We start from the raw sequence: 16002 nt of genomic DNA on the forward strand, positions 1-16002 counted from the left end.
TGACACAAGCACTCGGCCTGCAGGACCAGCCTGTGAACATATGCTTTGCTCTGCAGCAAAGGCAGAGCAGGGGAAGCCAAAGGAAGTGTAGGACAGAGCATTGTGACTGCTGCCTCAAAGATGCTGGCAACATCCAGGAAAGAGTTCAGCCAGAGCCTTGCCAGAAAAGCGCTTTATTTCTCAGGGAACAAACTCAACAGCAGAGACATGAGGAAGACTTTCAGAGGAGCCAGCACTGACGACTCAGCATGGGGCAAGGGGGCCTGGCTTAGGCCGCGAGTACAGAGACTGGGGAACAGGAGGCATCTGTCATACTCTGAAGGTAGAGAGAAGGGGATGACATCGATAGCACTGGCTCCTGCCACCCTGGCTGTGGTGATTCTTCAGATCTCATCAGGCAGTGAAGCCCTGACAGGAAGGGAAGCACCATGTACCCCACAGACCTGGCAGGCACCAAAGAGCTCAGTCATCTTTCAGGAAGCTCAGCCTTAGGGGGCCAGAGGCTCTTTCAGGACAGAGGAGCTCCAAATGATGCAGCCCATCCTGGTATACCCATCTCCTGCTCACTCTGTCCAGCATAGGGTGAGGGAGGCTTCACCCACCCATCTTCCCCCACTTGACGAGCAGCATGCACCTTCAGTGCTGGCCTCATTCCAGTTTGTTGGCCAGGAAGTGTCTGATATTTCTCAGCAGTCTTCTTGAGGTTTCCTGCCATGCTTTCTCCCCTGCCCTGTCCTCTCCTCTAAGCTCTGCTCTGCTGTGTTGGAGCAGCAGTGCCCTTCAGCTCCCCCTTCCCATTCTCCATCCACCTCTGGGCTCCCTCCTTGGCTTTCTGCCACAGGCCCCTCACCAGAGCCCCCTTTTCCAGGGCTTGGCTCTGCAGCCTTCCCCTCTGTCCTACACTTCCTTTGGCCTTCCCCTGCTCTGCCTTTGCTGCAGCTCCCTTGCTTTGTTTCTTCTGTCTGCTCTTCCTTCTCAGCTATGTTTTCTTCTCCATCACCTGTATCTCCCACACTTCCACTGTCCCCAAAATTCCCTTGGTCTGATCCTTCCTCAAGGCCTGTCTCTGCCCCAGAACTGCCTTGCCCTGGTTCTTCCCCTCTTGTGCTCTCTTCTTTGAGCTCCTCTTCTCTTGTCCTACTCTCTTCACCACAGTTCCTCTGGTCTGGTTCTTCCATCCATGTTTCTGCAGTCCCTTCTCCATGTCCTGTCTCCCCTGCCCCACTGCTGCCTAGGTCTGGGTCTTTCTTTGGAGTGCTTTTTTCCCCAAGTTCTGCCTCTTCAGTTCCCCTCTCAGCTTTGAAGCTTCCGTGGCCTTGGACTTTCTTCTTTCCTTCTAAGTTCCCCTCCCCAAGTCCCACCTTTCCTGCCCCTGACTTGCCCTGCTCCAATTCTTGAATCTTGGTGTTCTCTTCCCCAGGCACTGAGTCTCCCAGCCCTGTATTCCTCTTTTCTGTTTCTTCCTTCTGCCAGCTCTCCCCATGTCCTTCCTCTTCCATCCTTGCCTCTGGCACAGAATTCTCCTGCTCCTGTTTTTCCCTATCTTTGGTTTCATCTGGGACCTTAGAGTTCCCTTGGTCTGGTTCTTTCCTTTGTCTGGTCTGGCCAGGGACTTCTGCAGTCCCAGAATTCCCCTGGTGTGGTTCTTCCCTCTGTCTGTTCTCTCCATGTTCCTCCTCTTCCTCCATTATCTCTGCCCTAGAACTCACCTGACCGGGTCCTTCCCTCTGCTTATTCTCTTTAAGTCTTGCTGCTTCTATCCTCAGCTCTTCCCTGAAATTCTCTTGGTCAGCTTCTTTCCTCTCTGCTCTGAAGCACTCTGTTCCCAATCCTGTCTCTGACTTTTCCCAACCTCCGCCTCCCTCCTCATTACCAGCTGTAGCATAGCCACCTCCTGCCTGCTGCTCCTCCCCTGTTGCTGCTCCCTCAGGCTGAGGCTGCTGAAAGAGCCCCTGGTATCTCTTGCGATCTTCAACATGTTTTTTCCTCATCCTTTCCCCCAAGATCTTCATCTCTTTTTTTGCAGCTGCTGCCATTGATGGATCCAGCTGAGCCGCCTGCAAGAAGTCATTTCGTGCCTCCTTTTCATTCCAGACAGCAGCGTGGGCCTTTGCACGCTTGAAATAGGCCTTTGCGTTTTCTATAAGAGTGGAGAAAAACTGAGGTGAGCTCTCAACCTGTTCACCTGTCCCAGGCTCTGCCCCATATCCAGCAGCTCTGCCCACAGAAGATGGCCATACAGGTCTCCCACTGGAGCCCAACAGCCCTTCTGAGCCTTCCAAGTGGATAAGCAAGAGCAGACTTAGTCTCTGCTTACTCCTCTAGCAAGAGCAGCAGGGTATGGGAGCCCACACTTGCTCCACAGTTTTACTCTCATCTTGTCCCCTGACACCCAAAAGGAGTCCAGTCTGCAAAAGCAGATCAACCGGAGCTGCTCCATCTGGTCCAGTATTTTAGCTTTGGCCAGTAGTAGCCACTTCACAGGAAAGTGCATGAAACTGCAGCATGGACAATTATAGCATGGCCTGCTGAGTGGGGAAGCTTCTTAGGAGCCCCTATCAATCAGGGGGGGTTATTCATGCACTGGACCATGAAGGCTTTATATCCAAGCATGAGATATTCTCACAGCCCATATCAAATTTCTAAAATCCTCCTAAGCTTTGAGCTTCTGTCTGGTGATGAGTTCCACAGTCTAAATCATGCCTGGTGTAAAGTGTTTCCCTTTTGCTGCAACCTAGAGTTCTCAGAGGGGAAAACTGGTGGATGAGAGACCTACCCCATCTGTCAGCCAGAGTGCAAGCTCCTTCCCAGCCTGGGAACAGCTCTGATGCTCTGCAGTAGAAGGTTAGCTTATATTGCTGGCTCTGCCACTGCCCTCATCAAGAGGAGTTTCAGCTGCAACTAAATTCTATGGCCAAACCTCACATAGGCAGTGCAATTTGTGGGCAGGAGAAGCTCAACACAGGATGCTAAGTTTCCTAAGTGAAAGAGGCAGAGTAGGAGGTAGCATCTGAGGCAGCAGTTAAAGAAAATTAGGTCCTGGGGATTAGAAGCAGGACCGAGGCCACTTCTTGCCAGGACTGAAGGGATTAGAGTCTGGGAGGCAGGTGGAAAGGCCTGCTCTAGTGTCCTTACCATGGCTTTTCTGAAGGATCTCGGTAGTGTGCTCCAAGACCTCATAGTACTCGCCCAGCTCCAGCTGGCACTGGCAATAATTCAGCATGAGGGGTGTCATGAGATTCTGCAGCTTCAGCCAGTCCTCCTCCCAGGGCTTCTCCTGCTCACAAAGCCAGCAACATGGAGGTCAAGGTATGACACCTACTCTCCAAGGCAGGTGTCATACATAGCTGGGGAGCATCCTAGCAATGTTCCAAGGCAGGTGAACAGACAAGTTTGGTAAGTGGAGTCCACTGGCTCCTATGGGGCGAGACGCCCTGAGTACACCCTCTGCTAGCCACACCCTACCACTTGCATGCTCTTCAGGCACCTCTCTGGTTCAATGGCCAGTCTGGAGTGCTCACAGTGAGCCCTGATCACCCACCTCACCCTTTCAATTTGCTTATTTTAATTTATTTAAGGGATTTTGTACCAGGGAAGACCTAAAACAGGCCTAGAAGTACCAGACTCAGGGAGCAACCACAGTGTGTAAAGCAATGGCTGACTAAGATCTTTCTGGCTTAGAAGAACTGCTTAGCTCCCCTGTCCTGCGGAGGACATCCTGCAGGTACAGGCAAGCTGGTAGGTACCACAGCTCTGCACCACAGGCATGACCCGTGCAGGTGGCGGTAGCACAGTTGAGGAACTGAGGAGGGAAGTGTTACAGGCTTGTCTGGGCTACACCCCCTGTAGGTGTTGGTCACCCTGTGGGTGCTCACCTTGGCTTGGAGGTTCCGGAGGCAGATAACAGCTTCCTGGTACTTCTCAGCTGCCTCGCGGTACTTCTTGTGCAGGACGAGCCGGTTGCCCTCGCTATGCAACACAGGCACTGCTGCCAGCTTCTCCTCTTTGCTCATGGCCCATGTGTCTCGCTTGTAGGCAGAGGGATCGTCTACCTGGGGAGGGGGAGAGATAACCCTGCATGCACTCACCCTGAGTGCTCAAGTCTCCTTATGAGCACTGTTGCCTGCCCTTCCCTGCCCCTCTCCCCCTCAGCCCCAGAGAAGCTACCTGCATGGGCCATTTTGAGCACTACGGCATGGATGAGGAGCTGTGCTTCACCCCATCACTGCCCTCAGCACCTTTTACCCTCCTTCCCCCTCACCCCCCAGCCACCTCTCCCCTCCCAGCCTCACTTTGAAAAGCTCCATGATGAAGATGAGGGGCTGCGGTGTCCTCTGTAGTTCATCCAGGTCCTCATAGCCTGTGCTGTGGTAGTCAAACATGTTCCCCATCCCACAGCGGTGCCTTTGTCCCTCTAAGGGGTCCTTGCCCTCTGCAATTCTCCTCATGCCCTTGGAGACCAAGGCATACATGCCTGTGTGCTGAAGAAGAAGCCTCTGTTCAGGTACATATACAAAACTTGCTCTCCTTGCTGCAGCCGCAGGGAGGTCATGACCAGGGTATGCCTGGTGCTCTTAGTTGGGGAGCTTAAGGGGAAGCCCTGCTCAGCTGGCCAAGTGGGAGAGGCACAATCTGTGGCTGGGGTCTGGAGTCTAGCACAGGCATGGGGGTGCTATGAAAGTGGCTGTGGAGATTCCTTCCTCTCCAAGCTAATTCCTAGTCTGCTGAACTGTAGCCTCCACTGTGCCCTATGTTATGATCCCTGAGGGGGCCAGGTGCATTAGCAGAGCAAGTATGATGTATCTATACATATCCAGGGGTGACCTGAAGCCTCACTTTGGAAGTTTCTCCCAGATGATCCAGCTGTCAGTGGGTACTTGGTCATTTGGACTCTCAGGGGTCGAGGGCAAGCAGACATGGTACTGACCACATCACTTCCTTGTGTGCCTTTGGCAGTAGGAACTGGTGCACTTGGACCATACCAGCCTGGTGGACTGCTAGGCTTGAGCAGTCTTAACCTGGGCTCCTCACCTAAAGTCCCCAGGTTAACTATCACTGCTTGGTGAAAAGCTGGTTGTTGGGAACAAGCAGGCCCTCAACCCAAGGGAGGTGGATGTGCACCTGCCTACATACAGGCTGCACAGAGCTGTGTGGATCATGGGGCTTGTGTGCGTGTGTCTGTGTCAGGGAGCACAGTGCTATGCACACGTATGAATTTTGGCATGGGCAGTGGGTCTCAGGAATTGAAGCCTGGGTGCATCACTCACAACAGCATCACACCAGAACTCTGCCACCTCTCTGATGCGCATGGAGGTCAGCAGGGTCTCCCACACCTCCATCTTAAACATCTTCCCCACGATGATCTCCATGGGGATACCAGAGTCTCGGCTGTCGTCAATCACCGTGCGCTCAAAGTCATCTTTCAGCGTCTGGAAGTGGAACGTGATCTGCCTCAGGGAGAGATCAGGGCAGAGTGGGTCAGGCCCAGGGCACTGAGGTAGTTCCTTCCTCCCCTCTCCCACCCTGAACCCACCCAGCTCTCAAGGAGACAGGCTCACAAGCATCCAGATCAGCATAAATTCTCTCACCATGCCCCTCTATATACGCTCCCCATGCTAACTTGTTTGTTCCGTGCCCAGCTGCCATCTGTGGCTGCCCCCTTTAGCCCAACACAAATTAGACTAGTAGCGTGAGCTCCCACAGCAGTACCCTGTCAGCGTCTGTCTGGTGCAAGCTTCCCAGCAGGGATGCTGAAAGCTAATAGGCAAGTAACTCCTCCAGTCCCACTGCTGGAAAGCAGTAAAGTGGCACTATTATACCCATTGTCAGCCCCCTGTGTACAGTACTTGGGTGGGTGATGTCACTGCCAAACACATTTATGCCCTCTGTTTGCAGTGGTGAATTCATGGAGCTCCAGACCAAGATGAATTATAGCAACAAAACTGTCAGCTGAATCCCAACTGCTTGGCCTCTTGCAGCTGTTGATGATGGAGGCAGATAGAATACAGCTGGAATACCAGAGCTCAGGTGGAGAAAGTAGTGTGAGAGACCTGCTGCCTGGTAAACACCTCTAATTCCATCTTGAATGGCTGGAAGAATTCACCTGTGTTGGGTTTGTTTCTGATTTAATGAGGTGCACTTTTAAAGGAGGCCCTGGAGCAGGTAGATTGTAGTAGTAAGCACCTTAGGTCACCACTCAAAGCAGGAGCAGTAGGGAGGGGCTGCTAGGGATTCCCACTGCCCACTGCTGTAGGGGTAGGGACATCCCTGCCCGGCTCTGGCACCGCTTAGCTAGCAGAGACGCCCCTCGAGCGTGGTTACCTTGCTCCCATCTTGGAATGTTGGCAGCTGCCCACAGCCTCCATGCAAAATCTTCTTCTTGACACCAGGCACGTTAAGCAGGTACATTGCATCCATGATCAGGCAGGCAGGTCTTCCCCTGAAGAAGTGAACTGGACACACAGTTCTGTGCTATCTCTCTACAGCTCTCCTCACAGTGCCTTCATCTCCTGCCTACAGGAGCTGTTTTGCTCCCTACCCCCCGCCCGTTCTCATCTCAGCAGCCTTCAATACCTCCTAGCTGGCTCAAGGCTGCAGCATTGCCCTGAGTCCCAAGTTCTTCTGCTCTTCAGGACCATAAGTCTTTATATGCAGTAAGCCTCCCCCCTGAATGGTGGGGGCTGTTACCTGTTATCCTTCCTTTCCCATCTATCTTTGCCTCACTGCTGCCTTTTCTACAGTACAGAAAAGCCCATGCCACACCCTCCTCTTGTCCCCAAATACCATCTGATGCATTCTGACAGCTGCAGATGGGAGCTGCCTTTCTAATCCTCTTCCCACCCTGCTAGGTTAATCTCAGATTTGCCTCCCTGATCTGCCAGGATTAGAGACGGTTCCATTCTTTCTGCAGTTCTTGCCCCCTCCTTTCCCCATTAATTGTCTAGCAGCTTCCATGTGCTCTTCCATGCAGAGCTTTCCCTCTCTAGCCAGTCTCCTTCTCCATCCCCAACCAAGCAAGAGCAATCTCAGCATTATGAGTCTGGCCATGCTGCAGTGGCATCAGAGCACTGTCAGAGAACAATATGTACAGGCCAGCTCCAGATGACACTGGGAGCTTGCCAGCCATAGCACAGCTCTGGAGACAAGAGAATTAAGGGGCACACCAAGTTGGAAACATGCTTTATTGGTTGTTTTTCTTAAAGTCAGCACTCCCCCAGCACAGGAACGAGATGCCAGCAGAACAGCTCCACTTCTAAAGCCCACTAAAGACTAAACCCATCTGCAAACTTCTCAGGTAACACTGGTTTTCAGGGCAAGGGTAGGGTAGCCACTCTGTAGCGAGCTGTCTGGGCTGTCCTTACAGGCATACACAATGCTGGGAAGTCCATGCCCATTGCTTGGCTGGCACAGCCACCCTCTCAGCAGCTTCCCAAAGGATTCTGGAAACAATAGATGACAAGACCCAGAGCAATATCAGGGAGCAGAGACCCTCTGACAAAATGCTTCAGAGTTTTCAACAGCTTCCAATTAGAAAAAAAAATGGATGAGACAATACTTTCTTGAAAGCCCTTGTCAGTACAGCTAAACTACCAGGAATATCTGTTGTAAAGGAACAAACCCCAGGTCAATTCCTTTACTCAGCATTAGGGGGCTGGCTGCATTATCCAGAATGAGACAGGAGCTCTAGAAACACTGTTCCAGGAGAATGAGCAAGAGTCGCTTATCAACAAAGTCTGGCAAGGTCAAGCCAGTAACTTGAGGGCTTTGGCACCAAGGGTGACTCCTAAACTCATGGGTGAAGCTTCTGGCTCAGCACACTGCTTGCCCAGAGGTACAGGGAGCTCCTGCCCTCATTTCTCCATCAAGGATTCAAGCTGTTCCTGCAGAGTGGCCAGCTGTGGAGAGAGGGTTGGGAGAGAAAGGCACAAGCTATTACAGGGATATTACACTGCTGGAAGTCCTTGCATGTTCCCTCCTCAGACTAAAAGGCTAACAACATTCTCATAGCTGTACAGCACTTCCCAGACAACTGCATCACCAAACTACTGGTCTTTCAAGGCACCTACAGATAACTGAGGTCTCTCAGTCATTCCTGATCAAATATAACCTGGCTTCACTCATTGCTTCTGGTGAGATCAGAGCCTGAAGTGGCACAGTGCAGGACTTGGAGTGCTTTCAGTGAAATTCTTAGAAAAGCAGGTAACTTGTCACTTTCTGCTGAGCAAGTATGGCTCAGTGTTATCCCATAGCATGGCACATGTCACTTTCTTCTACAAGGATGCAAAAGGGTCAATAAGAGAGGTCTTCTTACCTGCTGCTTTTCTCGTTCTTCCTGCTGTTTGAACTCATCCAACACAGCCTGGAGACGGGTCTGGAAAGTGACAAACCAGAATATGATTGCTAAAGCTCTCGCCAAGGACCACTTTGCGCAGTGTTGTTTTGTTCCCATTGGCTATCTGACAGGCTGTATGGGGAGCAGAGTGCAGCCTGGGTCCCAAGACCCTTTATCTTCTGCACAGGTCTATGGCTTATTCTGCATTAGTCACAGCTGAGTCACATGGCTGGCTGGTTGGCACACTTCCTTATAGGCACACGAATCTTAATTCCACAAAAGAGAAGGCCTTTGGATTCTCCAGGACAATGGTTGATGCCTGTTAAGAGTCGGAGCCTGCACAGCGTCAACTTAGCTGACTGGGACTCCTGAGGAACACAAGTTTCACATAGGAAAGAGGGTCCCCAGGGACCAGACAGCACTTACCTTGAGAGCAAGGTTCTCTACTTTCATAATGAGATCTTCCTGGCGCTTTCTCCGCTCCTGAGTCTCCTGGAGTTTACTTTTCAGGTTATCAATCTGCTTCTGGATCCCCATGGCTAGAACATAAAGAGCTCAGGACTTATACCATAAGCCCCATAAGCACAGTTGAACTGTAACACAAGCAGAATCACATAGCAGTCCTCCACACCCTGACACAGTGCTGATTCACTAAGGGAAAAGCCCAGGTTCAGCACACCGGAAACAGCCCATCCTGGCTGCAGACTGCCCTGTGACTCACCAATCTGGTTTGTTCCCTCACTCTCCTGTTGCTGTCCGTTGGATTCGTTTAGCTTGTCCTGCAACTGCCTCTCCAAGTCTTCCTCTGTGTCCATAATGTTCAAATCTTCGTCATCGTGATGATCTCTCTCATCTTCATCTTCACTGCTGCTGCTGATGTCATTAAAGATCTCCCGCAGTTCGTCATGTTCTTGTGGTTTGACACAAAAGGAAAATAAGGAAAACAGTTGAAGAAGGTGCACTGGATTCAACAGTGATCTACAAGTCTCTCCTAAGATGCCACATATGCCCTTGGCTTTCAGGAACAGTGCTCTGTACTGAATGCTTATCTAAATACTCTTCTATCTTCCTTAAGTTTGCTTTGATTCATTAAGAAATTCTAACCCAGGTCCAATGGACTAGAAGTAGGTGAATGCAAGACCAAGGAAGATCTATTTTTCCCCTTTTATAAAACAGATACTGTTATAGCAAATGAGTATCTGCTCCAGAAACTTAGGGGACTGTGCCAGTTCTCTCACCCCAATGAATGCAGCCTTGGTGTTCAGCTCTGCTCATACAATCAAGTCAGCTCTCCAGTTTGAGGCCACCCTTGTGTGCAAGAGCAGATGGTGACCCTGCCACCCGACAGGTAAATGCTTTTGCTAAATTAAGCACTGATCTCTTCCAATGTACCTGATGAGCCGTGGCCTTGCTTGTGTCCAGACATCCCTGGAGAGGAGATGTCCAGACTGGTGAGTGAACCATGGTTGTCTGCTTCCTTTGTCTCATCTTCAGCAATGACCTCCCAGCCTGAGGGCAGATGCACAAGTCAAGGGATAACAACAAAAGGTAATGCCTGTGGGGAGACCCCTGCAGCCACATCCAGGGCTTTTCCAGTTAAAAAAACAACACAAGGGGTAGGTAACTCCGGCCTATATTTCAACAAGCCCCTCTAATTCTGGGCATAGTTGTTACAGATACCTAGGTTTGGTCAATCTGGCCATTCAAGTATCTTGTATTTCCTCTTCTCAGCAGATATTACAGCAAGTTATTGCACTGTCGGGAGCATCAGCTGCAAATGCATGGACATTACCCGCAAAGTGCAGTGACAAATGCCAAGAGGAGGTTGCTGAGAAGCAGCAGGTTTTGAACAGACTAAAGGTAAAACTCTAAACTTCAGTGTCTGTCATCTACTCAGCTTCTGTTTGCTCTTACTACCCATGTGTGCAGCAGGCTGAACTTCTGTCTGGCAGCTCCTTCTAGCCTCCTTCAAAAGCTGACGTTCAGCAGGGTTTCTCCTGAGAAAGGATACGGACACTGACAGCCTCAGCGTCTGTGCTCAGCAACCGCTTCACCTCCTTTTCCACATCTGGAGACTCAATGTACTGGGCAAGGGAGAGAGAATGGAGCAGAGATATTGTCAGACATCTCTGGCTCAGGGGTTTCTTGCTCTCTGGCTGTCTCCCAGTACTTTACCTCATCTTATTCTTTGCTTGTCAATTAGCATATTCCTGCCCCTCACAAGCTCTCCCATGATACTACCACCTGCCTCTCAGGTCAGCATCCCATCTTCCTCTCCTCTTCCTCAAAGCTTCTGGGTTGAGCTGAGTACCCTCACTGGCCTGACTTCAGTTCCCCTCAGAACACTCCCAAGCACCTCTTAAGAAACCAATCTATGTGGCATGTCAGGTGCTTGAGTCTGAATGCATTTATGAAAGGCCCCTCCATGGGGCTGGGGCCTGGAACAGAGCTGCGATTTGCTCCCCACGCACCCCTGCCCATGGAACTGGCAAATGGGGTACAGCCACTTAGGGATTTTTGGCATGCTGTGGCCAGGGTGTCCATGAGAGGCCCCTCCATTTTGTTCTCAGTTCTAAAGTGAACTAAACAATCATACAAGGTTTCACTTTTTATTATTAAATTAGCCAGAGGGTTTTTCTATCTGTTGACCCCTCTGTGAAATCCTATGAAATATGAACTTTAATTTCTACCCAGGAGAACTTTTACAATCTTTTCTCAGATTCCTGACAAAAGGTGTTTGTGCCTGAAAGCTTGCAATTAAAGAATTTTTTTGCAAAAATCTTGTTGGTCTAATAAAAGATACCACCTCTGTCCACGAGCCCTAGTGCATCACTAGGCTTTTTCCTACAGGAAAGCGAGAACGTTCTGTGAGACCAGGGGTTCTGAGAGACTGGTTTTCCCTAACATCAAAATGTAACATTGCTCCATCATGTGTCCGAGAGAAGAAATGCAAAGCAGAAAAACGAATCCATCCAGCCTAGTGATACAATCATCAGCCACTTTGCAGAGCTCTTTTTTTGCTCCACAGACCTTTATTAATAAGAGCATTTGCATAAAGTTACAACCTTGACGGTTCAATTTCTCCCAGGTCCCTATCAGAAGTCAGTCTCCTGTATGCTGCACCACAGCATGTAGCTGTGGAAATAATGCATACACAAGGAACTAGGATTTCAGGTGGAAGAGGGCAAAAGCAAGTGAACTCTTCATCTCCATGTGACTATTTCCATGTAAAACAAAAGGAGGAGACATTGTGCAGGAAACGCAGGACAGAGAGCCAGAGTCCATTCCCCTCTGCACGATGGGATTTCCCCCTACTCCAGGAACTCCTTTCAGACTTCTTGCCAAGGAAGCCTTAGAACATCTCAGCTCTCTTCCCCCCGATTTCTGCCCAGTGAGGTGTGGAAGAGAATTGGTTAGCCCAGAGGTGGGCAATTATTTGGGCTGGAAAGCTACTTAGGAAGTTTTGGTGAGCTGTTGTGGGCCAGGTCAGCACTCCTTCCCCCCAAACCCTGGCCACAGCACGCCAAAACTCCCCAAGTGGCTCTACCCCATTTGCCAGTTCCACGGGCAAGGGTGCATGGGAGCAAATCGCAGCTCTTTTCCAGGCCCCAGCCCCATGCTGTTACAGCTCCCTGATTCCAGCCCTGGCCCAGGCCACCCATACTGCTCCCAGAAGCCACTCCCCACTCACCTGCAGCCTTAGTCCATCTGCTTAGCTGAACATGCCCTGCCCATGTGGGTCCCAGGCTGGTCTCTTTGGAGACCCTGCCCACCCGCTCCCTCCAACGCCCCGGAAGTGGGTGTGGGGTGGAAGGAACAGGGTTCAGCAACAATGGCAAAGACTGCAGGGAAGTGAATTTAGCTGCTGTGCTATCCCAGGCCTGCTGTGCACCTGGGGCAGTGGGATTATCTGCATGTGCCATAGCCCAGGCTGCTGCCTACACCTGGGCTCGGCAGGGCCAAGGGACCTGCCACAGTTTGAATCTGGCCCACAGGCCATATTTTGCCTACCCCTGAGTTGGCCCCATATTTTAGGGATTTGTAACTAAAACCAATTCCTAAGCCAGGGCCATCCAACTGGTGATAACATGCAGCTCCTGGGCTGCTACCCAGCTGCTGCTGCTTCTATTGCTCCGGCTGCTGCTGCAGCCAGAGGCTCTAGGCTCCTGCTTCTCCTTCAGCTTTTGTTTCTTGCTTTCCCCCCCCCCGAGGAGCAGGGGTGGTGCAGCCCCTGGCACTGGGACAGCCTGCAGCGCAGCAGCAGATGCGAGCGCTACCCATATGTGCAGTGCAAAGAGATGCATGTTTTGGGGCATGTTGTGTGTGCAGTGCGGGCGGGGGACAGGGGTGGGGGTGTTGAGAGGATGCAGCAATGCAGTCTGGAGGCCTACAGCTTGCACTGGTACAACTCTAGGGTATGTGGCCTCCTGCCACTTAGAATCTGGAAAGCTCTGTCCTAAACTAGTGACCCAGCACTGAGTGATTCTCCCTTTCCCGGGCATGGTTGCTGGCACCTACATGGCACTGCAATGGACGACACAGCTCACCTTTTTCTTGGCTGTCTTCCTGAATCGTCTCTTTCTTACATTCTTCAGTGGAAGAGTAACTGGAATAAAGGAAACAGCTCATGTATGCTAGTGGACACCAAGGGGAAAGGTCACATGCATGGCAAATTCAGTAAGTCTGAATGGACTGGGTCTTAGTGATGCAGCAGCTCTCTCAGAAATGAGATGAGGAAATGCTTCTCACCTGTCCAGAGGAGTAAGAAGGCATGGCAGATTCTGCCTGTACTACTAAGGGTGGGCAGGAGGGCCAGTATGAGCCTGGGAGTAGGCTGAGATAGGATAAAGTTGCAGCTCCTCTACTCACTGCCATGGTTCCAGATGAATTTCTTCTCTCTGTCCTTGTCCTTTTTTTTGTTTGCCTTGGGGTCAGTACTCACAGTTGGCTCTTCCAGAGGAGGGTAGAGATCACCATCCACAGTGCACACAAGCATCTAGAGTCCCCCGAAACACAAATAAGTTTACTGTAAGGTGAAATCGTAGGGTTGATGCCACGTGGTACTGGTGAATCCAAAAGGAGGGAGTGAGCAAAGAGGACAGGAGAGCTGCAAGAAGCACTGGCCATACATACCTGACAAATGTCTGCTGTCTTGTAGAATGTTTTCTTATCAATGGTTTTTAAGCTCTCAATGATGCAGGGCAGGTCTACCAATTTGGCAGCCAGAGGGACACGGTCCACACGGACGATCCCATGACGTCCATCTGCTGCAAAAAGCCAAGGGACAAACGAATGGTGTGGGCAGCCCTGCTGGATGGGCAGACTGCATGCTCTGTCCTTGGGCCACTGCTTAGAAACTCCTAAAACTTTCTTGCAAACTGGAGGTGCAACAAACTGTTGGGTTTTCTTGTTAAATTTAAGACATCCTTTGCAACAAGATGAGAAGACATGGCCTAACCTTGAAGCAGAGAAATAGCTGTGGGTTACATCCTCCAATTAGAGCTCTCTCTGCCTTTGGTTTCTCCACAGCAGATCTGGGAATTTGCTGATACAGTGATGGTGAAAAAATATATCAGTATAGCCTCCAGGATCAAAGGCCAAGACCTTGCTCCTTAGATCAGCTTTACCCATGCGATCATGCATACCCTGAACCAACACCATTTTCTCTTTAGGATCACATATATCCATGTCAGTGTCTCTGGGAAACAGTATACACGGCAGACAGGAAGTTAAGTTTCCTGGAGTGCACAGAAGCTTGTGTTGGTTAGCCGAGGCACAGTGCTGTGCTAGAGTCATACTGCTGCTGGTTCCAGATCTATCCTGTGCTACTTGCACTATGGAGCCTCGAGCTGTCTAACATGCTGTAAGATACAGCTTTGCCTTCAGGGCTCCCAAGGGGAGGTCTGAGTTTCCTGCTTAGAGACTAGACACCTTCACCAGAAGTCTGCTGGGAAGGCCATTCTACAGAGCAGCACAGCTGAGTGCTCCCTCCCTAACATTTTGCCTGTGTGATAAGCAAAACCCTGAAGGCTCTTCTTCCTTTGTACTCTGCACATTAAGTCCCCTTCTTCTGAGGCCTCCAGTACTCCTGCTCCTTCCTTAGAGGAGCTCATCTTGCATACTCACGATGTAACTCAATGGTGAGTCTGTCTTTGAGGTTGACGCTGCCAGACTGAACCGCCCTCCGCACAGTAGAGGCATATTCCTGAGAGAGATGAGTGAGACATGACAAGACCTGTGTATGCCCTCTGGGAAACATAGCTGCTGTCAAATATGCCCACCTTTAAACCAGGCTGAAACCTAATACAGAAACCCAACCAAGAGGCCACACTATAAATGGTAACAGCATTGCTCCCAGAGCACATCAAAGCCCATAAGTTAACACACTTTGAAAATGGTACACAGTCCCTTGGAAAACAGAAACCAGATGGGGTAAACCAGATCATCATTTCATGGATGAGGCAGCCAAGCAACAGACTTTCATGGAACATGAGATGCCCTTCTCAGGATCACAGCTCAAGGCAAAGTTAAAGAGCTGTACCTATAAGGATTCAGGTTACAGTCAAAGGGGATGCATCTGTGAGCTCTTTTGAGAGGCTTCCCCTGCACCCCCCAAACAAGGCATTTATTGAACAAGATTATTTGCACCAAGAGGGACTGACAGGATTGGTCAGCAGTGACCCAGCACTTATGCATGCTTTGTAGGGCATTTATTCCACAAGATCTAAGTAGCAGAGCACCAAAATACATCTTGCAGAAGCACCAGGTATAGGGGATACATGATACAGAGGATTCACTCTCCCTCTGCCCCAGTCTGCAGAATTCTCATCAGTTTCAATCTCCTGAAACTCGTTTCCCACAAACTGCACTTTCCACCCACCAAACTCCAGCAAACTGGGGCTGAGCTGGGCTCTCAGGAGCTTGGTGCCAGCCTCACATGGGACCTCTCCCACCATGGCCTCTTTAACTTAGCACACTAGCCTGTGCATCTCTTACCGGAGGCAGGCGCAGGACAAACTGGCTCTCCAGCTCATGGGGAGCATCGTCCTTGCTCTTGCTCATCTTTTGTTCTTGAGTTCAGAAAAAAGCAATGAGACTGAGGTGCACCCCGAGGGTTGCTCAGCTCCCACCTCCCTGGGGCAATGTAAGTCCCCAAGAACCCCCTGGCTGCACGGAGGCAGCGGGTAACAGACGCTGCTGGGAAGGGCGTTTCTGAGCGAAGGGCCCGTTCTTCCCAGAACCTAGTTAGCCCCCCAGGTTTGAGCAGCAGGGCCCGCGCGGGCAGCAGGAGTGGGCGGCCGGAGCTCAGAAACGAGCCCCACAGCAGCGCCTGGGGCGGGTCGGGGCTCTCAGGATCCGGGCTGGGCTCAGGCCCTTGCTCCCCCTGTCCCTGGCCCCCCCTCCCGCCACCCTCGGCGGTTCGGTTCCTAACAACAGGTCGGAATAACTACCCCACCGGAAACGGAAGCGGGCCGGGATCAGGCCGAGGGGGGCGGGCCCACATGGGGGGCTCTCAGGATCCGGGCTGGGCTCAGGCCCTTGCTCCCCCTGTCCCTGGCCCCCCCTCCCGCCACCCTCGGCGGTTCGGTTCCTAACAACAGGTCGGAATAACTACCCCACCGGAAACGGAAGCGGGCCGGGATCAGGCCGAGGGGGGCGGGCCCACATGG

General features: G+C 51.3%; 2 protein-coding genes across 6 annotated transcripts; both read right to left on the minus strand.

The window, feature by feature from the left end:
- Positions 1 to 163: 163 nt before the first annotated feature.
- On the minus strand, positions 164 to 6418 carry LOC102383295 (spore wall protein 2-like). 2 transcript variants are annotated; one of them, XM_025207455.1, is made up of 6 exons: positions 6322 to 6418; positions 5268 to 6103; positions 4293 to 4481; positions 3876 to 4052; positions 3136 to 3277; positions 164 to 2140 (listed from the first exon to the last, which is right to left on the minus strand). In XM_025207455.1, the coding sequence occupies exons 2-6, from the start codon at positions 5367 to 5369 to the stop codon at positions 687 to 689; spliced, it is 2064 nt and encodes a 687-aa protein (XP_025063240.1). In that variant the 5' UTR covers positions 5370 to 6103; positions 6322 to 6418; the 3' UTR covers positions 164 to 686. The 2 variants fall into 2 exon arrangements, with proteins under 2 accessions (XP_025063240.1, XP_014376737.1); XM_014521251.2 differs by having other exon boundaries at positions 5268 to 5447; positions 6322 to 6417.
- A 749-nt stretch (positions 6419 to 7167) lies between these two features.
- On the minus strand, positions 7168 to 15964 carry TAF7L (TATA-box binding protein associated factor 7 like). Of its 4 annotated transcripts, none has more exons than XM_025207456.1 (12): positions 15953 to 15964; positions 15329 to 15402; positions 14459 to 14537; positions 13466 to 13599; positions 13202 to 13328; positions 12880 to 12938; positions 10344 to 10416; positions 9725 to 9841; positions 9054 to 9242; positions 8759 to 8871; positions 8312 to 8371; positions 7168 to 7895 (listed from the first exon to the last, which is right to left on the minus strand). In XM_025207456.1, the coding sequence occupies exons 2-12, from the start codon at positions 15392 to 15394 to the stop codon at positions 7851 to 7853; spliced, it is 1062 nt and encodes a 353-aa protein (XP_025063241.1). In that variant the 5' UTR covers positions 15395 to 15402; positions 15953 to 15964; the 3' UTR covers positions 7168 to 7850. The 4 variants fall into 4 exon arrangements, with proteins under 4 accessions (XP_025063241.1, XP_025063242.1, XP_025063243.1 ...); XM_025207457.1 differs by having other exon boundaries at positions 15948 to 15956; XM_025207458.1 differs by lacking the exon at positions 15953 to 15964 and adding an exon at positions 15929 to 15944.
- Between the last annotated feature and the right edge of the window lie 38 nt (positions 15965 to 16002).

The sequence above is a fragment of the Alligator sinensis genome, unplaced genomic scaffold (assembly GCF_000455745.1).
Source record: "Alligator sinensis unplaced genomic scaffold, ASM45574v1 scaffold387_1, whole genome shotgun sequence".
NCBI classification, from domain to species: domain Eukaryota; kingdom Metazoa; phylum Chordata; order Crocodylia; family Alligatoridae; genus Alligator; species Alligator sinensis.